The sequence below is a fragment of the Chelon labrosus genome (genome assembly GCF_963514085.1).
Source record: "Chelon labrosus genome assembly, chromosome: 14".
Lineage (NCBI taxonomy): Eukaryota > Metazoa > Chordata > Actinopteri > Mugiliformes > Mugilidae > Chelon > Chelon labrosus.
The window spans coordinates 3,635,009-3,661,554 of NC_140347.1; the positions used below are offsets into that span (position 1 = coordinate 3,635,009).

A 26,546-nucleotide genomic window follows, 5' to 3' on the forward strand; every position below is an offset into this window, starting at 1 on the left:
TTCCTAGCCTCCCAGCTAAGAAATGGTGTAAGAACTGAGTCTGGCAACACTAGTTTAACTCATTGTAGCGTGGAAATGAAAATCTTGAGTTGCTCTTGAAATGAAAACTCACATCAAATAGTTATTTCATCATTCGTCACTTCAAGATCAGTTCTTTTTCGTCCAATACAGAAAACTTTTTTGATAGCTGGAGTGTTGCAGGGGATTCGGGGCGCTGAAGAAACTTGCTGCCACGTTTTGTCTTATTGGCAGGGATCCACGGCTCACTCTGACTTGGAGTGGAACTTATCAGGGCACTTTGGTTTAGCACTCAATTGAGTCCAGTGAGCCATCTGGCTGGTAAACACAAGGGACAGTTAAGTCAATGTCTGCGGCAGTTGTTGTGGAGCCAACTGTACCGAAGGTGACCAGAGAGTCTAGAAGGGCCAGTCGGAGGCAGCTGTTGCAGTCGGATGGTGAGATAGGTGGAGGCATAGCTGCTAAGTCATTGGCTAAAGTTAACTTTGTTAAACTTTACGTACTTATACAATGTGTATAAAATGACTAATAAAATCCTTCATCTAGGTCTCCGGTGGCATCAAATTCAGTGTTACCAGCGAATAGTTTGTTGTGTTGTGTGTAGAATATCATAAATGTTCTTAAATTCGGTTTTCACAACTACACCACATCTACTCATGGCTGCCACTGCACAACGCCCGGGTGTGATGGGGCTAACTGCACTAGTAGTTTAGGTTTGGTCCAGGTTTTACTTTCGGTTGTTAATATGGGGTTAAAAGAGACTGTAAGAGGAGACTGAAGCTGTCTGTATCATTATAATTAAAGTCCTAAGTGGACGTTAATTAATTTAAAACTGGCAGCTCACCAGCCGGCCTCCACAGCGAATACAGACAGGCGTTCGTCCTTTTCCAGCTGGAAGCAGATTGTTCCCATCTGTCCGGGACTCGTAGCTGACTCAGGCGTTTATGTTCCAGAGAGGACAGGCGATGATGGCTGAAGGGCTCCGTGTCATGTTCACACATCATCAGCCTTAATTCCCTGTTACCGTTCACATCACAGCGGTGACGACACCTGAGCGACCCCTCTGTCTGCAAACATGCGCTAAAGACAAGCTAATGGGGAAATGTTAACTGGAGGTGTGCTAGTCACTGATTGAATCCTCTGAACTGACAGCGTACAATCACTATTAGCTGCGAGGCTAGGAAGCTAGGGAGAGCTACTGTTAGCTGGGAGGCTAGGATGCTAGGGAGAGCTACTGTTAGCTGAGAGGCTAGGAAGCTATCGAGAGCTACCATTAGCTGGGAAGCTAGGAAGCTAGAAAGAGCTACCATTAGCTGGTGGGCTAGAAAACTAAGAAGAGCTACCATTAGCTGGGAGACTAGGAAGCTAGGAAGAGCTCCTGTTAGTTGCTAGGCTAGAAGGCTACAAAGAGCTACTATTAGCTGGGAATATAGGAAGCTAGGATGAGCTACCGTTAGCTGGGAGGCTAGGAAGCTAGGAAACGCTACTGTTAGCTGGGAAGCTAAGAAGTTAGAAAGAGCTACCATTAGCTGGTAGGCTAGAAAACTAGGAAGAGCTACTATTTGCTAGGAGGCTAGGAAGCTAGGAAGAGCTACTGTTAGCTGGGAAGCTATGAAGCTAGCAAGAGCTACCATTAGCTGGGAGGCTGGGAAGCTAGGAAGAGCTCCTGTTAGTTGCTAGGTTAGAAGGCTAGGAAGAGGTACTGTTAGCTGGGAGGCTAGGAAGCTAAGAAGAGCTACTATTAGCCGGGACGCTAGGAAATGTTACTATTATCTGGGAGCATAGGAAGCTAGGTAATGATACTGTTAGCTGGGAAGCTAAGAAGCTAGAAAGAGGTACCATTAGCTGGTAGGCTAGAAAATTAGGAAGAGCTACTATTTGCTCGGAGGCTAGGAAGCTAGGAAGAGCTACAAAGCGTGTGTTTCCTGAATCCTGCCGATCAGTTGATCTACACTTCATTCATTCTAGATCATCATGTTATTGTAAAGATATTTGTGGATTAAAATGTTCAGTTTTTCATTGTTCGCTGTTGTCTTTGTGGTGGTTTTTGAAGAGGAGTCAGGTAACAACAGCCTCCACTCCAACTAGTTAATTTTAACCAAACACTTTTGGTATGAAGGTAACATCTGTGATTTTTCTGTGACGACCACGTTAAACCTGACATTCAAAACAAATATGAAAACAGAGGGAAGTGAACTGAAGAAAGACAACCGCCGTGACGGTGCTCCAGACAAAGAAAAATCCTCCACGCTGAGAATAGTTTTTACTGACGGAGAGCCAGAAGGTCTGCTGCTGCTGACCAAGAATGAAAAGCCGCCACTTTTACCTCAGTGGTTCACAAAGAGGGAACAAGAAGCTCCCAGAGAGTCTTTGTGGAGTTCCTGTCGTTGGTTTGAAAAGTGACATATCGCTGAAGGTCAGTCTGACTCACCTCCACGTAATCTGTTCAGTCACTTTAACATCTATAGTGGAGGTGCATTGTGTTATATTTGTGCTGTTTACTGTTGACTCTTCAAGCATCCTCTGGCACAAGACGAAGCCAGAATGAACTGCAGCCTTTTAAATGTGAGAATTTAATAACATTGTGCTGCAATTTAGTGATTATACAATTAAATTATTTTACTAAAAAACTAAATATAAGTGGATTATTTAATTATCACCTCGTCAAAGGATTATAAATCAACTAGATGAATGCTTCTGAATGCTAAATGTAGCTAGTTGAGCATAAGCTCAATTCTTATGAGGCATGTTTCAACCAATACAGAGAAAAACAAAACCTCTGCACCAACTGGATCAATCAGAGACATTTAATTGGAAACTAATTAAACTCCAGGTGAACAATCTGATTGGGTTATTGTTGGGTTATCAGTTCCCAATGGAGAGACTCCAGAGCAAATGTGGACTCAGTCAAAGGCTGCACCCAAACAACAACAACAAATACTGAACGTTTAAAAGAAGAGAAAAGTTTCCTGGAGACAGCGTCAAGGAGAAACATCTTCCAGAGAGGGTTAGGGAGTTTATGGCAGCGTTGGATGACCAGAACATTTCTGGAGTAGAGAACACAAGGTACCAGCTACCCTCTCCACACTACATTAACTTTGACAGAAAGATTTATTGGACTGAATCCAGTTGACTCTAGGAGAAGACAAGGAAGACAAGGACAGACTTTAGAAAGCTACAGGAGACCAACTCTAGGAGAAGACAAGGAAAGACTTTAGGATACTACAGGAGACCAACTCTAGGAGAAGACAAGGAAAGACTTTAGGATACTACAGGAGACCAACTCTAGGAGAAGACAAGGAAGACAAGGAAAGACTTTAGGAAGCTACAGGAGACCAACTCCAGGACATTTAGGATTGGATCGGGACTAAAGATTGAAAGACATCTGTGTGGACATCTCTACTCCAAACTACAGATACTAGTTTAGGAAGTCAACGGATGAATCAATAATAACCCATAATTCGAATGATTAACGAGTTGAAGGAATACTAGTTTGTTGCAGCTCTAACTTTCTACAAACGTCCGATCAACTCAACAACTCTGCTTCCAGGTTAAACGTTGTGATTCAGTCCAGATAAATATACAGATGGAGTCTCCTCTTTGTCTCTTTTTATATAATATCAGCCCTCTGACCGAACAAACAAATCCTCAAATTCAAAAACGCTCACCGTCTTCTCTTGTATCTCGGCTTAAAACAATAAAGATGAGCGGTGGTGGAGGACGGACACACCAATCACTGTGTGTTTGCTGTGAAAATGTCAAACCATATGCTACTTAAATTATTAAAAATGATCAGTCAATAGAACAGGAACATGTTCTCAAAGAACCCACAGATTTCTCCAAACTAATGTTTTAGACTAAAAAACAAGTAGATACAAGTAAAATATGAGTAGAACGGTTTAGTCAGTAGCACTAGTTGAGACTTTCCAGTCAGGAAAGGCATTGATCTGGACATTATCTATTTTTAACGTGTTCAGATGCTTGAAATAATAAATTCTGACTTTGACAAAGTAGTAGTGTTCATGTAAAACCTTTAGAGTTGAGCTAGTTCTCATTTTAATCGTTAACTTCCTACAGTAACAAGTTATGAAACACAAAAACTGTAAGAAGAATTATCTCAGCAGATCTCTGATTGAAGATATTTCACCTTAATTCGATTCCAGTTTTTACAGTGTACATTTACAGGTTTACACTAATTTTGGGGTTTAATTAATCTGAAAGCTCAGGGGATGAAGACACGGCTCCACTTCCACCCGACACTTTGTGGAGGATTAACTTTAACGCCCGTTGCTCCGCAATTCTGTTTGTGCTTCGTCGATACCTAAAGTAAACAGCAGGTTCAGCTGTTTTTATTTTCCTCCTCAACCTGGCTACAAGAAATACACTACAACAACTCCAGAGCATCTGACTGGCTTTTAGCGTTCTGTTCCTAAATGATCTTAATAAACTATTATAACTTGTTATTGTAGGAAGTCTCAACTATCGCTATCGACACCAATCTACTTGTTTTTAGTCTAAAAACACTAGTTCAGCGATATCTGGGGGTTCTTTGAGATTACATAGATATATCAGTTTTAAGTCAAATGTTCCTGTTCTATTAATTTTTAAAGCTGTGGTTTTGCAGCGTTGATGAAACGCCTCATTCTGGCATCGCTTGACTCTATCGAGGAGAAAAATAGGGGAAATTGAGCGTGACCGACCCCGGCGAGTGGGAGGGAAGCTCGGCAGGAGGGGTATCCTTTTCTTTCTTTTACGCATTTCCATTTCGAAGGACACCCTCCCCTCCCCCTTCTCCCCCTCCTCCTCCTCCTCCCCCCCGGTGGGTTTGACACTTCACAGGAAGCAGGCCGGCCAACTGCAGCTGTCGCCCGGGCTGTGACTCAGTCGAGCCACCAAAGCCACCGAGAGACATTTGAATACACGGCTGACAGGAAACTGGCGGGATGCGGCATCGATTTTATGGCGGTTCAGAAGTGACCGTGGTAACCGGTCGATAGGGCAAGCTGTTTGCACCTGAAGCCTCGCACAAAGGGGCCGCTCTCTAAAAGCTATAAAAAGGTTAAAAAAATATAAAGTGTTTGTGGCGGAGAAAGAGAATACAATCTGGTTTTAAATGCATGAACTTCTGTAAAATAAAAGAGAGAAGGGAGGTGGTGTGACTGAAGGATGGAGGTGTGGTGAGAGTTTACCTGGAAGCTCTGCCACAGCTGTTGGGCCAGCGCAGTGATCTCAGAGAGGATGTGACGGACGAGGAAGGACTTTGAGATGCTGCTGTTGCTGCCCACCGTCATCAGACACTCCTTCAGCGTCTCTGAAGGCTGGAGCTAAGGATTAGAAAAAACGAGGTTATCGTCGACTTCTTTATCTATAAAATTATACTGGTTAGCATTAGTGCTCATTAATAACAGGGTTTCTGCAGAGTTCATGCAGAGTTCTGATTTGAATCAGTCTCGTTTCCCAGCTAGAGAAACGAGAGGCAAACGAAAACATAGAGGCTACGCAATAAGGTGACGAATTCCAGGTGCCGGGAATTACCTAAAGATTTACCCAAAAACCTGGACGTCAAGTATTTGGGAATTCTTAAAACCAAGAACCCATGAAAACCAATGAAACTGGCCACTTCCTCGCTGCTACATCCTTGATTTGTGGAAAAGTAAATGTAATGATTGATGTGAGTAGAGTAGGGTCGCCAGAGTCACTGATGACTACGTTAATTCGTCAATTTGCGTGGAAGAGCTAGAAAAGGCAAATCCCCATTGGCCAAAAGAGTGAGAATTCATTAACCAAGACCAGGATAGATAGGCTACATTACAAATAGTTGGGATGCTCTTTTCCTGGATATGAAAGAAGGCATCGACAAAATGGTCACAGACGTAGGAAAGTATTGAATGACGTGAGTAGAGGTGGGCGTTTTGCGTGGAAAAGGTTGATGCTTTGCAATGTGGCGGGTTTCCGGTGCCAGGAATGCCAAAAACGATCCAAAAATGCCGAACCTGAACGTCAAAAGTGTCGAAATTCATTGACCGAGACCCAGTGAGCTGCACGAAACTGCCACCCATCGTAAGGAATGGTAGGTTCAGATGCCACATCCTCTTTTCCCAGCTGGAGTAACTAGAAATGACGGCATCAGCAAAATAGTCACGGATGTGGGAAAGTATGGATTGATGGGAGTTGATGAGAGTTGACTAGAGACGCAACAACTCAGAGAAGTCAACGATTTGCAATGCATAGCAATATGGGTGTGGCCCAACGTCCAAACTGATAGCGCTACAGCATCAGCTAAGATATGGGTCCATGTACATATTACATGTTTGGTTTTAGACTTTGAAATAAAAAAAATAAATAAATAAAAGTTTATTTGATTTTAAATTCTAAAACCAAAGATAAACAAGTAAATGTATGTTTCATCTTTCAGTCCTAGTTAAGCTAGGAGGAGTGACTGTTGGTTTTTGACTTGCTGCAGATTTCATTTCTTAAATCACATCAGTAGAAAGTAAATTGAAGTTAATATTAACTTCATTTTATTCAAATCGACATAATTTGGTCAATGGACCCAATATGCAGCTCAAGCACATCTCGACCATTTCTGTGTATTCCTTTCTTTTCTAACGAGGAGGAAAGTTGAACTAAAGAAAGTGAAATTCAATCTGCTTTGGATCTGCCTCTAAGTGCTGATAACCCCGGGGAGCTGAGTGATAGGAGGACATCATCTGTGAAATCGTCTGGAATGATTATCCTATCAAGAGATAAATTTATATCTTTGAAAACCACTGAGGAGAGTTCTCCCGCTGGAGCTTTGGAAGCATCAACCTGTTCAAATCTCAGATAGTCCAGTCGATTGCTTCCAGACAAAATTTAATAAAGTCTTCACGGTGTTTTGATTTCAGTGATGATGTCAGTTAGGGTCAGACAGGAAGTCACAAGATGGAGATTCTATGCAGCGATGTGGCAAATGGCTAGCTAACTGTTTGGAGATAATCAGATATTACTGTAAGTTGGGAGGTTAGAGTGCTAGGAAGAGCTACTATTAGCTGGGAGACTAGAAAGAGCTACTATTAGTTGGAAGGCTAGGAAGAGCTACTATTAGCTGGGAGGATAGGAAGAGCTACTATTAGCTGGGGGGCTACGAAGAGCTACTATTAGCTGGAAGGCTAGGAAAAGCTACTATTAGCTGGGAAGCTAGGAAGAGCTACTATTAGCTGGAAGGCTAGGAAGAGCTACTATTAGCTGGGAGGCTAGAAAGAGTTACTATTAGCTAGAAGACTAGGAAGAGCTACTATTAGCTGGAAGGCTAGGGAGAGCTACTATTAACTGGGAAGCTAGGAAGAGCTACTATTAGCTGGGAGGCTACGAAGAGCTAGTAATAGCTGGGAAGCTAGGAAGAGCTACTATTAGCTGGGAAGCTAGGAAGAGCTACTATTAGATGGGAGTCTACAAAGCGCTACTATTAGCTTGGAGGCTAATAGCAGCACCCAGTGAAACCTAAAACAAACTACTGCTGCAACAATTACTTGGTGTGAAAGGAAATCAAACTATTTTGGTTCTCCTATAATCAGTAAATATGTCACATCATTTCCAGCTTCCAGACATTACCAGCTGCTCAGATGATTTGCTGTGAGACAGTAAATGGACCATTTTGGTCCGGACATGTATTCACAGTGAGACGCATCATAAACCCACGCTGCACCTGCACCTCGTTCTTCTGTCGTCAGAAACTAATTTCCAGGAGCCGTGATTGATGTAAACAGAGCGTCTCTTGTCTTTTTGTGTGTAACGTCACATAAAGACGAGTTACAGGACAGGAATTGATCACAACACTGGTGAAGGTTGAAATATTCACTGCAGCCAGATGAGACAAGATGGAAACACAAGAAGACGTCCAGGTTAGATAAACGGCAAACTTTAAACTACAGCAGTGGCAATGTGCTCAGTTTTAAAGAGATTATCTGAGAGGCCAGGAAGCTAATAAGAGCTACCATTAGTTGGGACGCTAGGAAGCTAGGAAGAGCTAGTTGGGAGACTCGGAAGTGTTACTATTAGCTGGGAGGCTAAGAAGATAGATACTTTAGGGATAAATTATTAGTTGGGTGGCTAGGAAGCTAGAAAGAGTTACTGTTAGCTATGTTAGAAAACTAGGAAGAGCAAGTTGGGACGCTAGGAAGCTAGGAGGCGCTAGTTGGGAGGCTAGGGAGCTAGGAAGGGCTATTGTTAGCTGGGAACCTAGGAAGCTAATATGAACTACTATTAGCAGGGTTAGGAAGGTAGAAAGCGCTAGTTGGGAGGATAGGAAGCTAGGAGGAGCAAGTTGGGATGCTGGGGAGCTAGGAAGGGCTACCATTAGCTATGATGCTAGGGAGCTAGGAATAGTTACTGTTAGCTGGCAACCTAGGAAACTAATAAGAACTACTATTGGCTCGGTTAGGAAGCTAGTAAGAGCTAGTTTTTTTTTTAAGCTCCGAGGCTTTTCACTTACCCCAACACAGACCAGAATAACACCCATAACCATGAAAACCATACACAAATATGGAGGCGGTTGCAGATAAAAATATAAATGACATGAAAACAGAGACTGGAATGAACAGGTTTAACTGAAAGGACTAAGAACGAAGCGTGTTCAGAGGGAACAGGTTGTAGATCAGAGGGTCATGGTCTCGTCCCTCCACAGACATTAAACTGATGGTGAACAGCGTGTTTAATAGATTAGTCCGCTGTCGTTCTCGTGTCAGGAGACGATCCCAGTCTCATAATTACCCCCCGTCACTCATCTCTGACCTCCATCACCACGTCTGGATTGTCTTCAGCGATCAGTTTGACTGGCGGCGCCACGGAGAGCTCATTAGAGAGACATCCTCCTCCAGGCAGTTAGAGACAATATCAGGGTTTAATGGGAGCACTGCTCTATATATCAGCCATAACATTATGACCACTGACAGGTGAGGCGGCACGTTGAACATTTAGTCCCTTAGAGCTGATATAAAGAGGAAGAGGAGGAAGAGATGAAGGAAATAGAGGAGGAGGAGGAGGAGGAGGAGGAGGAAGAGAACAAGGAAGAAGGGCAGGAGGAGGAGAAGAAGAAGGAGAAGGAGGGAGGAAAATGAGACGTAGAAAAAGACGAAGGAGGAGGAGGCGGAGGAGGAGGAGAAGGGGAGGGAGAAAAAAATAAGAAAAAGAAGAAGTAGGAGGAGGAGGAGGAAGAAGTATAGAAGGAAGAGAAAGAGGAGGGAGAGGGAGAAAGAAGAAGACAAAGAAGAAGGAGGAGGAGAAGAAAGAAGAAGTGTCAGAAGAAGCAGAAAAAGACAGATGAGGAGGAAGAGAATGAGAAGGGGAGGAGGAAGAAGTATAGAAGGAAGAGAAGGAGGAGGGAGAGAGAGAAAAAATAAGAAAACGAAGAAGAAGACGAAGCAGGAGAAGATGAAGGAGGAGGAGGAGGGAGAGGAGAAAAGGAGGAGGAGGAAGAAGAAGGAGGAGGGAGAGGGAGAGAGAGAAAAAAGAAGACAAAGAAGAAGGAGGAGGAGAAGAAGAGGAGGAGAAGTGTCAGAAGAAGTAGAAAAAAGACAGAGAAGGAGTAAGAGGAGGAGGAGGAGGAGGAGGAGGAGGAGGAGCTCAGGAAAGCTCAGTGACCCGGTGTGAAGGTGTTTCTGTGGGAGCAGAGGAGCAGAGGAGCAGAGTAATGATCTTCCAGCTGTGGTGATACGGGTCACTGATCTCAGCTGATTAAAATTCAACACCTTACGTTTTCATCCTGGTCGATGTTAACCCCACAGAGACAGGAGATACTGGCTTCTCTGTCTTTTCTATTACTGACGGCAACTTGTACGGAGGGTGAAGTTCTGACCCAGATGGAGGCTCGAGAGGGAGGAGGGAGGAGGAGGGAGGGAGGAGGGAGGGAGGAGGAGGGAGGAGGGAGGAGGGAGGGAGGAGGAGGGAGGAGGAGGCCGTCTGACATTTAAATCTAAAGGTTGTAGATCTTTGAAACCGTGTTGAACCGAGCTGATGAGCTACTGCTGGGATGAAAACCTGAGGAACAACATCACCTGTTGTCCACCAACCTTTACTGGCTAATACAAACCGGTCAGCCACAACATTATGACCACTGACAGGAGAAGTGAATAACATTTAAACCATCTTGTGACAGTTCAATGTTCTGCTGGGAAACTTCTGGACCTGACATTCATTGGTGTGGATGTTACTTAGACATGTAGCACCCACCTAGACCTAGTCATAATGTTATGGCTGATCGGTGAAGTTCAAGTTTGTTCAGCCTTCTGTCTCATTATGCTTCATCAGCCCAACCATCCACCCAGGCCTCCTCACGCGGGGCACCATATCGTTACCCATCTGCCTCCGTCCTAAAATAATCAGTTAAAAGAAAAAAAGGACTTGATTTCATTAAGTCTTGGTTTGATTGAAGTTTCCCGTCGATCCTGTCTCGGGTCTCGTTTAGAAATTCATTTGAGTCTCCGTCATCGTGGATTAAATTATTTCTTCATGTGAGGGATGTTGTGACTGTTTGCATCAATCTCAATTATCTGAATAACTTCAGAATTAAAACGTTTCTAGACTTTTAGGAGGAGAGGGAGGAGGAGGAGAATACGAATGAGGAGACTTAGACTTAGACTTAGATAAACTTTATTGATCCACAAGGGAAATTGCTTGGTTACAGTAGCTTAGTTGTCATAAAAAACACACTCTTAAGAACCTCAGATAAAAAGAAAAGATTAAGTTAAATAAAATAGAAATAAAAAATAAGTAGAATAAGATCTAGTAACATAAAATATCGAGGAGGAGGAGGAGGAGAAGGAGGAGAAGAAGACGAAGAAGAAAGGGAGGAGCAGGGGGAGAATAGGAAGGAAGAGAAGATGGGAGAAAAAGAGGAGGTGGAAAATGAGGAGGAGGAGAATATGAATGAGGAGTAGGAGGAGAAGACGAAGAAGAAAGGGAGGAGCAGGGGGAGAATAGGGAGGAAGAGAAGATGGGAGAAAAAGAGGAGGTGGGAAATGAGGACTCAACAGATGAGAGACTTTTTTTGGAAGCTTTGATGGTAAACATTAAAACAGACGAAGAAGTCAAAGAAGAAGAAGAAGAAAAGTGAAGAGGAGGAGGATGGAAGGAGAGGAAGGAAAAACATTTTGAAGGACAAGTAAAAGGAGGAGGAAGAGGAGGAAGAGGGAGAAGGGGGAATAGGGGGAGGGGGAGAATTGGATTGAAAAGAAGAAGAAAGAAAAAGAAGGAGGAGAAGAAGAGAAGACTTCTTCATTTAATTTTTTGGCAGCTTTGATGGTAACCATTAAAACAGAGGAAGAAGAGGAAGAAGAACAACAGGAAAAGGGAGGAGGAGGAGGGGAGGAGAGGGAGGAAGAGAAGAAAGAGGAGAAAACTTGAAGGACAAGTAAAAGGAGGAGGAGGAAGAGAAGAAGAAGGAGGAAGAGGAGGAAAATGAGAAGAAGGAGAAGAAGAAGAAGAAAAGGAGGAGCAGGGGAGAACAGGAAGGAAGAGACGAAGGGAGAAAAGAAAGGAGGTGGAAAATGAGGAGAAGGAGAAAAGACCATTTTTTTGGCAGCTTTGATGGGAAACATTAAAACAGTAGAAGAAAAGGAAGAAGAACAACAGCACAAGGGAGGAGGAGGAGAGGAGGAGGAAATAAGGAGAAGGAGAAGAAGGAAGAGGAGAAAACTTTGAAGGACAAGTAAAAAGAGGAGAAGACGAGGCGTCATTGAGCTAAACTAAATACGTAGTAAAGATGATGTTTGAAGGCCGATAACGATCAGCTGATCTCTATTATCTCAATAACTTCAGTGTTTCTAGACTTTACTGATGTTTGTCAGATTGAAGGAGAAACAGTAACCGTCAGAAACACAGTCAGACGACATCATTCAGCTTTAAAACTATAAACAGTAAAGTCAATAAAAAGGTTTATATGGAAATGATTGTTCAGCTCAGTCATGAGTCAGCTGATTCATAACCAAGGACACTGATTCATCTGGTCTGTGTTTGTGTCTTTTGCGCCTCCACCACAAATAAATAAATGAATAAATATAATGATAAGAAGAATATCTGAAGCTCAACCTCGACCCTGACAAACCTCAGCTTCTAAATTAAACATTTTCCTTCAACAATCAACAAGAAACAACATAATGGACCCAGAATGACTCCCCGTGACAGAGCTACCAGACGTTATCCAGCTGTAGCTGCTCCTCAATCAAGACACTTCTTCTTCTTCTTCATTCATTCATATCAAGTTTTAGGTTTCATCTGACTAATGATCAATATTTAGTTGTGTCTACGAGCCCTGAGCTGCTGCTGCTGCTGAGTCAGCACATATTTATACACAGACACAGATAATCCCGTCTGCGCTTTAATAAAATAAGACTTTATGAAACTTTAACGACGCCCCAGGGACACAGTGAGGTATTAAAACTGGTCAGGTAAAAAGAGTCATAAAATAAAGGTTACACAAGTCAAGATGGTGATTTTAAATTGGAATTAATGAATCTATCAACAAGTAGTTCACTAATAATTTGGTCAACTAACATAAATAATAACAATAACTTCCAGCATTGAGCTTTGACTCATAAGAACACCGTTTAACTTGAACTCTATGACTGAATAGTCAAAGTTTAGCTTTTACTTAACAATAATATAGTTCCTAAACTTCAGATTTATTCAGACTAATTATTGTTTGATTCCTATATCATGTCATTAATTAACATCCATCTAATTAATGATCAGCTAAAGGTTGCTAACAATCACAGAAATCTACCTGGTTTAGTTTCACAGGTCTATATGTGCAGAAACAGACATGCTATCCATTAGCATCACCATTAGCCTCAACATTAGCATGTCTTTTGTTGAGACACTCATGCGTAGACGTCTCATTTCTACAACACGTCCGTCTTTTTGGGTTTCAACCCTTTTACTCACTCTTCTCTTGAACGTGTCCGTGCTTTATCAGCTGTTAGCATTTTCATTAGCATCACCATTAGCATCTGCTCCACTCCCAGCCCCAGGCACCAACAAACAATTGGACTAAACTCACTGGAACAAACCAGAGTTCTTCTTCTTCTTCTTCTGAGATGTTGGTAGTTTAGATCTACTAGTCAGATTACTGCCCTCTGCAGGACACAACTATTAACAGCTGATGTTCTCTGTTGAGATGCTAGTTTTCACTGTTTCCTTGTTTGTACACATACCTCATCAACACCAGCCAATCAAAACCATGAACTGCAGGACCGACATCATAATCTTTCCTACTCACCCTGTCGGAGTGACTCCTGTGCAGCAGCATCCCAGTCAGCTCCCTCAGCGGCGCCTCCACCCGTCTCAGGAACTCCTCAGACGGCGTCCTCCGAGAGCAGAGGAGCTCCGTCGCCTGGGCGGCGGCCCGGCAGGCCTTCAGGACGAGGTCCGGAGGTCCCAGCGCTGGAGGGTCCCTGCAGGCCCCCACCACGGAGTCCAGGAGCTGGAGGACGGTGTCCGCCAACACCGAGCCCACGTCCCCATCGGGGCTGAACCACAGAGCCTCCAGGCCTCTGCTCGGGCCTTCTCCTTGGTGCAGGGCGCACAGCGACTGGAGGAAGTGTACGTGAGGAGACAGGTTGTCCTTATGTTGACTGGAGGGAGGAGGAGCTGGCTGGGGGGTTGCGGGGGTGAGGACGGTGGGGGCAGCGGGGGCGGCTGTGGCGGCTGTGGCGGCGGCGACCACAGGTTCAAGGTCCTGCAGCATGAGGTCGGGGGTCTCCGAGTCATCGTCCAGTTGGGATTCTGCTCTGAACGCCGCGCTCTCTGGACCAAACAGATCCTGAGAAGCGTCGTCCATTCTGTTATCACTGTCTGGAGGATTTTACACAGAAAAATCATGATTAATGCTGATTAATGCTAACCGCTGCTAAAGGTTGCTAACACCCACTTAGAGCGGAACGTTCATGGAAATCTACCTGGTTTAGGTCAAGACGTCTACCTGAGCAGAAACACACTGGAAAGCAGCGCTGACATGCTAGCTACTAGCATCATCATTAGCTTAAACTTTGGCGTTGTCTTTACCGTCGACTTTTAGCATCGATTTAGTCTTTTGCGTCGCAAATTGACCCGAAGAAATTCAGTTTACAATCAAATTGTCACATTTGAGCTTAAATTAGCCAACGATAGAAAGTTAAATATACTAATTAAAAATGATTATGGGGTGTGTTTCTCTTTACAGTTGTATTGTCCTGCAACCAATCAGAAGCCTTGATCGCTGTTAACTGTGATAGCGGACTGTAAACATCTAGCTTCTCTGACGGTGCTAATTTAATCGTGACCTAATTCAACTCCACGGCGTTCAGATGACGTGTATGTCATTCTCTGTCCATCTCCACATTAAGCCACGCCCCCAAACGATCTGATTGGTCCGGGAGATCTTTGCAGGAGCAGAATCAGTTCCCAACAGAGAGACTCCAGAAAAACTTCTCTGAACACAAATCTCGAGTTTCTGCGCGTCACTTTAATGTAGCACCCATTAAGTTAGGAGCGCTAAGCTAAGCTTAGCTAAGCTAAGCTAAGCTAAGCTAAGATGTCCAAATAAAAGAGCCACAGTAACTAACCATCATCAGTTATCTCTCTGTCATCAGGACACAGCTCTAACATTTAAATGTAATCCCAAAAACATTCAGATTGAGATTATCGTTGCTATGGCGACGCTAAAAATAAACAGAAGACTCCTCGGTGTCTGAGGAGCTCCATGATCGTCTGTTGGGCTTTTAAAGTGTAAATGAAGGAAAAGAAACGATGGACGTTGATTTAATCCGTCACAGCCTGGACGTCCTGGACGTCCTGGACGTCCTAAACGTCTCCGCTCGGCCACCGAGGCTCAGATTTAGGAGGACGGAGGCGTCAAGGCTGCGATGTTTACGACCGAGTGTTTTTATGAGAAACGATGGATCAGAAACCAGGGGAAGACCTGGAGGAGGAAGGAGGAGGAAACAGGAGGAGGAAGGAGGAGGAAACAGGAGGAGGAAACAGGAGGAGGAGGGAGGAGGAAACAGGAGGAGGAGGGAGGAGGAAACAGGAGGAGGAAACAGGAGGAGGAAGGAGGGAGGAGGAGGAGGAAGGAGGAAACAGGAGGAGGAAGGAGGAGGAAACAGGAGGAGGAAACAGGAGGAGGAGGGAGGAAGAGCAAAGATGGAGGAAGAGAAGTAATAAGAGGAGTAAAAAGAAAATGAAGGAGAAGAAGGAAGATGTAAAAGAAAAAAAGGAGGAAGAAGAGAAAAAGGAGAGGAGGACGAGAAGGGGAAGCAAATGAAGAGGGAGACAAAAAATAAGGAGGAGAAGGAAGGGAGGAGAAAGAGGATGTGAGAAAGAAAAAGGAGGAAGAGAAGTAGTAAGAGGAGTAAAAATGAAGTGAAGGATGAGGAGACGAAGAAGAAGAAGAAGGCAGAGGAAATAAAAGGAAGGAAATGAAATGAATAAGGAGAAGGAGGAGGAGGAGTAACAAGACGTAGTAAGAGGAAACATGGAGGTGAAGGAGAAGAAATGGAGGAGTGAGAATAAAGAGAAAAATAAGGAGACAAAGAAGGAGGACATGACAAATAAAAAAAGGAGGAAGAAGAGAAAAAAGAGAGAAGGAGGAGGAGAAAACTGGCGAGGAGGAGGAGCTGGAGGAACAAGAAGTAGTAAGAGGAAACATGGAGGAGAAGGAGAAGAAAGGGAAGACAACAGAGAGGAGTAAGAGAGGAAGGAAGTAAAGGAGACGAAGAAGAAGGACGTGACAAAGAAAGAAGGAGAAATAGGAAGAAGAAGAGAAAAAAGGAGAGCTTAGAAGACGACCAAGATGTCTCTACGTCTCCGGAGTCTCTCACCTGCTGAGACTGTGTTTGCCGTCACCGTGGCGACCAGCCTCTCCTGCCTCAGCCTCAGCACCTCCTGCTGCAGCTCCTCCACCTTCCTCCTCCAGCCTTCGTCCCTGGTCCTGAGCTGGCGTCCCAGGACCTCGGCGTACTCCCGGCCGCTCATACCCACGGGCCTGGTTCTTATCAGGGCCACGGCCACGGCCAGTCTGGCCCTCACCCACTCAGCTCCTGGAGGAGGAGGAGGAGGAGGAGGAGTTAGAAATACATCTGTATGCAGATACCAATGACACATGACCCAATAAATATATTAATCAATGTTTGTTGTGTTTAATTTAATCTAATAATAATAATAATAATAATACATTTTATTTAAAAGCGCTTTTCAAGATACTCAAAGACACATCTATATGAATAAAAACCTGTTTGCTTTGATTTGTGTCTATAAACATTTAACTGTAAAGTTTAACAACAGGCTAGCTACACTGTTAGCTACACTGTTAACTACAACGCTAGCTACACTATTAACTACACTGTTAGCTACAAGGCTAGCTACACTGTTAATTGCAAAGCTGGCTACACTGTTAACCACTACACTAGCTACACTGTTAGCTAAAACGCTAGCTACACAATTACCTACAAGGCTAGCTACACTGCTTCACTGTTAGCCATAGAAATAACTGTTAGCTACACGGCTAGCTACCGTGCTAGCTAGCTAGCTAAGCTACATCGACACTGTTGTCAGCGTTCTTTCATATTATTTTGTAAATGAACATTTCCGTATTTACTCACTGACCCTGTAAAAGATTCTCCTCTCTGCTCATCAGCAGATCTTCTCCTCCCCGCTGTCAGCAAACATGAAGCTAACTATGCTAACGTTCATGAAGCTAATTTAGCTCCACAGGTGTTCTGGCGAAATCTGTGACAGGAACGATTCTGTGTCATTGTTTAATTTAATTTAATTCTTTTATATAAATGCTAAATAATTAAATGTATATTATTATTATTATTATTATTGTTATTATTATTAAAAATAAGACACACACAAAAATAATAATATTTGTATATGCTCTTCGACAATTTCAAATATATATATTTTAATCGCTGTTGTTTGGTGTGATGTATTAAAATAAAATAAAATAAAATAAAATAAAATAAAATAACGGACCTTTTTCAATGTTTTAGATTAAAACAGGAAGTGGACCTCCAAAATAAATGTTAATCAGCAGCAATCAAAAGCAGTAAATGCTTTTAAAGAAAGTACATATTTAGATATAGGTTTCAAAATTTTCTACACTTTGTGTTTATATTTATATATATAAAAAACATTTTACAAGCTGAAAAATGCTGTTTCATGGTCTCCTCCAGGACTATGAGTAAAAATCTGATTTATTTCTGTATTAAAACAGTTAAATTCATGTTTTTTGTATATTTTTATGTGTTTATCCTTTTCTGAAATGGTTTGGTCTTTGGTTTTACTTAAATCGATATGTTCATGGTTTTAAAAACAATAATTATTATTATTATTATTATACAGAAGATAAAACATGACGAGGAATGACAGAAGATCAACATGAGGTCGTATTTAAACCATATTTACGTCAGTCTGTGTTAAACTGACAGCAGCTATCTGACTGTAAATGATCAGGTTTAACCTTTCAGACGTTTCCTCAGTGACATTTTCAAGAGTCCTCGTCGTGTTAGAGCGTTGTTGACGAGACACGTGTGACCGTTTCAACAACATGAGCGCCTCGCTGTCTGCAGCAGTAACACCCTGGACCTGATCATAAGGTTTATAGATTAGGAAGATGAAGAGACGACATGCTCACACAAAACAGAAAGATGCACGACAACAGTGACAGATGTAAATAAATATGCGTTTCTCCTTCAGGTGCAAGCACAGGCCTGGACGCACTCAGAGACCATGTAAACAGGTAGGACTTGACATCAACAGCAGTTTATTGTCCTGAGTGATTCTCTCCAGATCTACAAACCAACAGGAAGTCAATGAGAATGTGTTCAACGCAGCTCTGAGAGGAGACCAGAGACTGAGGAACCAGACACAGTCAGATTTAGCTTCATTTTGTTGACCTTTAAAGTTCACTGGTGACCTTTGACCCCTCAGCAGCAGCTGTAAGACCTCAGGACAGGTTCCTAGCAGTTGTCATGTTAACAAAAGTTTAAAAACTAACAAGATGTTAAAGCTTCTGGGAAAGTTTGATGCAACATGAAAGTGAGTCACCTCTACTCCAGACTTCAAAGACTCCAGCTCCTCTCACTCGGGTCCTTTGGGGTCATTTTGATTTGACGGAACGAAATCAAAGCAGATGAATAAATAACGACGCAAAAGAAAGAAAGAAACCGTAAAAAGAACATCAAGAAGACGTGAGAATGAATGGAAATGGATTAAAAACATATTTATTAAACTGGAGACCTGTCCAGGGTGGACACCGCCTCTCACCCAATGACAGCTAGGATAGGCTCCACCCCCCACGACCCTTCACAGGACAGGACCCTTCAGAGGTTACAGCAGATGAATGAATGAATGAATGAAGACAGGGAGACTCTGAAGCTGGAGTCTCCCTGTGTTGGGCTCAGGGAGCTGTCCGTGGTGCTGAAGCTTCAGTCGTTTCCTCTCAACCAGAGAAGAACAAGACGCTGTTGATCTGCTGTTAGATTTAAAGATATAAAGTTTTAATTACAGATAACTGGGCGTCTGTTTAGATTTCAAACATCAGAGAAAAAAAGGTTTTTAGAGAATCAGAAAAAGAAAATGAATCAACTATTGTTTGAGTCGTTTCCGTCTGATTTTCACTTGTGAACCAGTCTCTGAATCTTCTGCTGCGCCAACATGATAAACACTACAATACTGGTCATCTGCCCCCTGGTGGATCCATCCAGGCTCTGCACTCACTGGCTTTTGGCAGCCGTTTCCAAAATGGCCACAGTCACAGACTCGCATGGAAATGTTGTCATCATATAATAATATACATTACATCTATTACACATATTTAAAATCTACTATATTGAAGCAGCCGATTATTACATGATTAATAATAGATTATAGTTAAATCATGGTGAAAAGTTGTGGATTGAATACGATGCAGCAGATATGACTTTAGACTTCATTTATCGTTTGGATTTTGAAAAACAGAATAAATGTACGTATAAAAACTCCTGTATACAAAGATAAATGGAAGATAATTACAGGGTAATATGTCACAGTAATACGGCAGAGGTTGACTATTGGCTTTAATATTCAGCAACACAATTAAACGACATTTATAACCTATAAAATATATCTTCACCAGCTCAGAGAAGAAACTCAGAGATGTACAGATTTGTTTTTCAGTCTGTTTTTGTCTGAACCAGGACAGTTTTTGTGTTTTCTGCCAAAAGGCAAAACATAAAGGTCACAGAGAGGGAAAAATAAATGTCCAAATGTTTCCAAATAAAACTGATCATGATCAGGTTTAACTGAGCTCACCGGGAAACAATAATGATCAAACATTTATTTAAAGGGCCTGGAGGATAAACGTCTCCTACATCAGGTACAATAAAATGTTTGCAGCTCGTTGATGTGTTCCCAGAAAATCAGTGGATGCTGCTTTAAAGAATCAGCTGTAGGATATGAGAGAGGGAGAGAGAGAGAGAGAGAGAGAGAGAGAGAGAGAGAGAGAGAGAGAGAGAGAGAGGGAGAGAGAGAGAGAGAGAGAGAGAGAGGAGCAGTATAAAAGCAGGAGTCAGGTTGATCAGCTCTGAACTTGAGGAGACTCTGAGCGGATTAAACTAAACGTCTGTTCATTTTGGATCTTTGTTGGTTTTTGAAAAGAAAAAGAAAAACATTTTTAAAAGAATCAGGACATGTCTGATGGATGATGGAGACGTCCCTCATTTTAACGGATGTTTAAGTTGATGAAGATGAAGAAGAGGAGGCAGAGATAGAGAGACGCTGCCGCTGCTGCTGCTGCTGCTGCCGGACATGGAGCCGAGGAGAGGAGGACGGGTGGATGAGCTCTGGGCTGAACTCAGAGCGCTCTCCGGGCTTTCCTTGGAGCTCAGAGACCGGGGGCTGTGACCGGGATGGAGAATGCCAGCCAGCTCAAACCGACGCCCGGCATCTACGGGGAGCTGCTGAACATCTCCACCAACGGCAGCCATGCCAACTTCACGTCCAGAGCGGCGGAGAAGGACCCGAACCTGGCTCTGCAGGCGGGTCTGGCCGTGACCTTAGCCCTCATCACCCTCGCCACGACGCTCTCCAACGCCTTCGTCATCGCCACCATCTACCAGTCCCGGAAGCTGCACACGCCCGCCAACTTTCTGATCGCGTCCCTGGCGGTCACGGACCTGCTGGTGTCCATCCTGGTGATGCCCATCAGCGCGCTCTACACGGTGAGCCAGACGTGGACGCTGGGGCAGGTGGTGTGCGACATCTGGCTGTCCTCGGACATAACCTGCTGCACCGCCTCCATCCTGCACCTGTGCGTAATCGCGCTGGACCGCTACTGGGCCATCACGGACGCGGTGGAGTACTCCAAGAAGCGCACGCCGGGGCGCGCCGCCGGGATGATCGCCACCGCCTGGGTGATCGCCATCTCCATCTCCCTGCCGCCGTTCTTCTGGCGCCAGGTGAAGGCGGAGGAGGTGACGAGCTGCAACGTGAACACGGACCACATCTTCTACACCATCTACTCCACCTTCGGCGCCTTCTACATCCCCACGCTGCTGCTCATCGCGCTCTACGGGAGGATCTACGTGGAGGCGCGCAAGCGCATCCTGAAACAGTCGCACAACAAGCCCGGGAAGAGGCTCACCTCTGCGCACCTCATCACCAACTCCCCCGGCTCCGTGGCGTCCACCACCTCCCTCAACTACGGGACGAACGACAACTCCTCCTGTGACACTACCTCCTCCGTGGGCCAGGTCAAAGTCACCGTGTCCGACGCGCTCCTGGAGAAGAAGCGCATCTCCGCGGCCCGGGAGAGGAAGGCCACCAAGACCCTGGGCATCATCCTCGGAGCCTACATCGTGTGCTGGCTCCCGTTCTTCATCTACACCCTCCTAGTGCCTGTCTGCGACGCCTGCTTCCACCCGGAGCTGTTCGACATCTTCACGTGGCTGGGTTACCTCAACTCCCTCATCAACCCCATCATCTACACCATGTCCAACGAGGACTTCAAGCAGGCCTTCCACAAACTCATACGGTTCAGATGCTGCAGGGCATGAGCCGAGATCACCAGCCTCCCCCCCTTCTCCCTCCCCCTTCTCCCTCCTCTTTTAAATCATGTGTACAATCCCAAAGTTGAATCACACCCTCTCTGTCCCCTGGCCCGTCCCTGATGAGGCTGCAGAATGAGCTGGTGGAGGGAGGAAGGGACACTTTGAAACCAGTGGAATTAAAAACTAAACTAAGACACACCTGGATTGTTCTGAGGTGGAGACGCTGCAGCTGCTTCACATTTCTTCGCCATAAGAGTTTGACTTGAAAGCACAAAAACAGCTGAAGCTGACCGAGAGCCCCACGGGCAAAAAAACAAACTAATAATAATAATAATAATAATAATAAGATTTGTGTTCCATTTTCCTGACTCAATAAGGGGAAATACTGGTGCCTACAACAACTTTAGTTCCTCAGACGTGCCTGGCCCGGACGGAGAGCATGACTTCAGTTTGAGGAAACAAGGATCTGTGGTTTTCTTTTTCTTTCTCGTGGCCAGCAGCCGTTTGTTTTTCTTGTAAATGTGCAGGATTTTTACTTCCACTTGTCGACCGAGGCCGAGGAGGAGGAGAAGAGGTGTCACACCTGTAAAATAGCTCCACTCTGATCTTAACTGTTAATATCTGCTTCATCGTTTCATATCAGGGCTGAAACTAATCCTCCAAATCCTAAATCTGCTCCTTCTGGAAGATCATGAATATAGTTGTTGTTGTTTTTTTTTAAATGCCACCGTATTCTGATGAGAATCAGCTGACAGAGCGTCACATGGTAAATGTCAGACTGCTGCTCAAAACAGGATCTGACAAACAAACAAACGACGACACAAATCTGTTGAGAATCCTGTAAACTAGTGAGACATGTCCAGGGCTGTAGCTCGGTCCACGCTGAGGTTCATGGTGTTTGTTGGATTTAGACTCTGAAGCTTCCTCTAAACTTCTGCAGCAGATAAACATAGAGTCTGGATCGTAGCCTGGTTCAGACCCTCGGCTTCGTCCTGCTGCTGAAATCATGAGATGATTTTATTTTTTTATGTTTTTTGTGAAGGCTTCTCCAAACGATGGAGACTGGAAACTGACGAGTTGGAGGCTAAAAAATGTTGAACGCTGGAGGCGCTACTATTAGCTGGGAGGCTAGGAAGAGCTACTGTTAGCTGGGAGGCTAGGAAGCTAGGTAGAGCTACTCTTAGCTGGGAGGCTAGGAAGCTCGAGAGGTACTATTAGCTTGGAATCTAACAAGCTAGGAAGCTAGGAAGAGCTACTGCTAGCTGGGAAGCTAGGAAGCTAGTGAAAGCTACTGTTGGCTTGGAGGCTAGAAAGCTAGGGAAAGCTACAATTAGTTGGGAAGCTAGGAAGCTAGGAAGAGCTACTGTTAGCTGGGAGGTTAGGAAGCTAGGAATAGCTACTATTAGCTGGGAGGCTCGGAAGCCACAGAGATACCATTAGCTTGAAGGCTAAGAAGCTAGGAAGAGCTAGTATTAGCTGGGAGGCTAGGCAGCTAGGAAGAGCTGCATTTAGCTGGGAAGCTAGGAAGCTAGGAAGAGCTACTGTTAGCTGGGAAGCTAGGGAAATAGGAAGAGCTGCAATTAGCTGTGGGGCTAGGAAGCTAGAGAGATACTATTAGCTTGGAGGCTTGGAAGCTACTGAGAGCTACTGTTAGCTTGGAGGCTAGAAAGCTACTGAGAGCTACTGTTAGCTGGGAGGTTAGGAAGCTAGGAAGAGTTACTGTTAGCTGGGAAGCTAGGGAAGTAGGAAGAGCTACACAGCGTCCAATAAAAGACATTTCAAAGACAGTAGGACGTGTCTGACATGTTGTGTCAGGCTATGACGAAGCTACAGAGTAGATCTGATGCAGAAGCATTAATCCAGTTTGACTCTTGTTTTAGTTTGGACCGTTTCTTTAGACCTGACAGTTCATGAGATTTACAGTCGCATTTCTACACTGGAAATCCATTTTGAGATAAAATGTGATTTAAATGTTTCAGAAACTTAAAGAAAGTCTAAAAGTGATCAAATCAAATGAAGCTTTTTAGGAAGGATGGGGTTAAATTTCAACTTTTGCCCTGGACATGTCAAACAATCATTGACTTTCTGGTTGAGAATCAGATGAGGAGATTGATGCCACTGATCACAGAGCGCACTTTTATTATTCCACACGATCGGGTTCCTGCGTTACCCATAATGCAACTACAAGCAGTCAGAGATTGCGATGTTATGCTTGTGCCAGCTCATGTAGTAGTGGTGAGAAGCAGCTACAGAGATCTGCTACGTTACCGTAATTATGTTACGTTAATAATGTTTTGTTGGTAGGTTGGTAGGCTAGCTGTTTACCTTTGTCTTATGCTAAGCTAAACCAACCACCTGCTAACTCTAGCTTCAGTGTCAACATACAGACGTGAGCATAGATTCCTCTCCAAATCAAATCAGTAAAGCTGGAGTTAATTATGTGTTATTGCTAGGTTGATAGGCTAGCTATTTTTTCTTTGTCCTATGCTAAGCTAAACCAACCACCTGCTAATTCTAGCTTCAGTGTTAACATACAGACGTGAGCAGATTCCCGTCCAAATTAAACCAGTAAAGCTGGAGTTAATTATGCGTTGTTGGTAGGTTGGTAAGCTAGCTGTTATCTCTCGTTTTATGCTAAGCTAAGCTAACCACCTGCTAACTCTAGCGTCAGAGTTAACATACAGACATGAGCAGATATTTCAGGCCAAATTAAACCAGTATGGGTGGAGTTAATTAGGAGTTGTTTGTAGGTTGGTAGGGTAGCTGTTTTCCCTCGTTTTATGCTAAGCTAAGCTAACCACCTGCCAACTCTGGCTTCAGAGTTAACATAGAGACATGTGAGTGGTATCAATCTGTTCAGCTAATTCTCAGCCACAAAGCTGGGAAACTTAATTAACAAACTATAAAATGATCAAAAAAAACCATTTGTTAGCTTACATAACAAAAAAAAAATCCTGGATGAATGCAGATAACAGCCAGAACGTCTGTGGCGTACGATTGTAATTCCCCTTCACTGCATCAAAGATGGCTGCTGGAGGTTCTGGCTCCCACCTCGTCCCGTAGATGAAAGGTGGACATTTTGGGACGTTTGAGTCAAACTGGACGTACTGTTGCCATCCCGCTCTTCTCCAGCTCTGTGATGAATAGCCTCTTTGTGAACAGTATCGATCAGCTCAGTGTGAAACTCATCTGGTGGCTCTGTCAGTCCAGTGGAAGTTGCATTTCATCCAGGTTAGCTTCTTGCTGTACAACGCTTCTGCACACAATAGGCGACGCACTGTAACCGCTCTGCTCTGGAGGATGAAATCCAACCCACTTGGAGCACAAACTAGCCCTGCTGCTGTTGTGAAAACTGAAAAAAAATAAAAATAAATGAATAAAAAGGTCTATGGCATCATGAGGTTACGATAGCTTGCCCACATGTTTCTGTTTATTCAAGCTAAACCTCAGTTTCAATGTGATTCTTACAGAATAAAAGAGAGCGATGACATTTCTTTTATCTCGGAGAATCTGCGGCGGTATTCGGTTTGTTGGTGATAATAAAACATTTGACAGATATGGTTTGTAAGTCCATCAATCAGAAGAGAAAACAGTCATGTGGAAACAGGAGGGAAAATGTCACGTATGAATATCTAATGAAATCTGATCTGAATGTGTGCATTCTTCAACATGACAGGGATTATACATCAGTGATCATTGGACACAGCTCAGCATGACAGGCATGATCACTTGGTCAAAAATTTGATGCAATTTTTGTCATGAATGTTTCAAATTTTGTCAAAAGTTTTGTCCAAACATTTTGCTCAGACAAACTCTAAGATCTTCTGATCATCTAAGAAAAAAACCCAAATCCAATTTTTCTGACAAAATGGTTCAAACTTTGATCAAAGTTTTGTTAAAAATTGATTTCGGACAAAATATATAAAATTTTGTCAAAAAATTGTTGAACTGTGACCAGACAAGTTGTAAGATGTTATATGTTGTGATCATCTAAAATAAATCCCCAAAAGTTAGAAAGCAATTTCTTGACAAAACTGGACAAATTTTTATACAAATTTTGATAAAATTTGACAAATGTTAGATAAAATTTTCCCTTTTTTCTTTTTTTCTTTTTTTTTTTTTTGATTCAACATTAGTCTAATTGTACCCGGAGAAATCTTCTTAGAAACATCCCAGAATTCAGAAAGCACACTAACACACTTATACTAGATAGCAAATTTTAGAGCTCCAATGTAATTCACATCTAAAAATAATGAAAACGAAGATGAGATATAATCAATTTACAATACAGTTTTAACTTCTGTCCTCAAGAAGTTTCAACCCCATTCACACCTTGAGACTGGAGACTGTGACTGATAATGAGTCATTAGAGCACCGTTCATAGGGAAAGAGGACAGTGACAAACAGTCCCCCCCTCAATGACAGGTAAATATCTAACCGTTAATGGACACTAGTTGCACCAGTTTCTGGTCTTTAACAGAAACAAGTCAAGCCAGTTTCTGATGGGTTATACCCACAGAGTTTCCTATTTAAACCTCAACATCCCACCAGTCCCTTAGAACTGAAGAATCTACTCAGATGAAATGTCTTCTCAAATAAACTCTACAAGTCCACTTGCCTTTTTAGATGCTTTTTGGAATCGTGTTGCTTAAATGTTTTAGAGTAAACTGATTTTTATCTAACAGGAAGCTGGTATGATATCCTGAATGGTGCTTGTAATGACTACATTATGAGCTGAACAGATGAAACAAAAGTTCATTTTCACATCATTCAGTTTGGTCTGTTGTTCAGGGTGTGATTCGTTGCGGCGGGGTCATGTGGCCTTGAGTCAAGATAAAGTGCAGCATGTGGCTCACTGACGAGGTCTTAACTATCACCAGACTTCAGTTTACATGAAAACAACTAATTTAGAGGATTGTTTCATCACCTCCTCCTCATTCTGCCCCGAGCCAGCCGCTCAGACGTGGCCTTCATGCCAACAGCCAAACCCTGAGCCAATGTCATTCTTCCCTTTTGTCAAAAAATAAACCCTAAATGTTTGTATTGTTGGCTGCCTCTGAAATCGATCGGCTGATTGCCGTTTCCACGGGCTCATGCTCGGCTGAACCATGGCAACGCGGAGCTCTGCTGGAAATGTGTCGCGCTGCAGAAGCCAAATAAAGACACTGACTGGAATATAGATGAAGCCACGCCGCTCCACCTGCCTCGCACGTAATCTGAAAACGGGGAAAGCTACACCTGTAATGTCTGAACTAATCAAAAACAGATTTTAAGGTTTAGTCTGTTTGAGTTGTCTTTAAAAAGCTTCACCGTCGAGTTTTTCACATCGTTTCATTGGCTGCTCTCTGGAGGTTTGACCTTGGAAGCTGCTGTACTGAACGAAGCTGCAACTGAGGACTGACTGACGGGTTGACAACAAAGGAAAAGAAAAATGTGACATTTTTATTTGGTACTGAAAGAGAAATCCGTCTCCAGTCGAGGTTC

At 43.5% G+C, this 26,546-nt stretch overlaps 2 protein-coding genes across 2 annotated transcripts in view; one reads left to right on the forward strand and one right to left on the reverse strand.

The window, feature by feature from the left end:
- The window catches only part of mei4 (meiosis-specific, MEI4 homolog), a 35,234-nt gene extending 19,213 nt beyond the window's left edge, over nucleotides 1-16,021 (reverse strand). The window contains exons 1-3 of the mRNA XM_084560510.1: nucleotides 15,852-16,021; nucleotides 13,274-13,848; nucleotides 5,208-5,336 (exon numbers count right to left, since the gene is read on the reverse strand). Of these exons, the coding sequence (XP_084416636.1) occupies nucleotides 5,208-5,336; nucleotides 13,274-13,848; nucleotides 15,852-16,005 (858 nt within the window). The 5' untranslated portion in view covers nucleotides 16,006-16,021. The remainder of the gene's footprint in view (nucleotides 1-5,207; nucleotides 5,337-13,273; nucleotides 13,849-15,851) is intronic.
- A 3,596-nt stretch (nucleotides 16,022-19,617) lies between these two features.
- Nucleotides 19,618-21,068, forward strand: LOC311499734 (5-hydroxytryptamine receptor 1B-like; the record flags this gene model as incomplete). The annotated part of the gene is made up of 1 exon (XM_084560849.1): nucleotides 19,618-21,068. Exon 1 carries the CDS (start codon nucleotides 19,923-19,925, stop codon nucleotides 21,066-21,068), a length of 1,146 nt encoding a protein of 381 aa, XP_084416975.1. The 5' UTR covers nucleotides 19,618-19,922.
- Nucleotides 21,069-26,546: the final 5,478 nt, after the last annotated feature.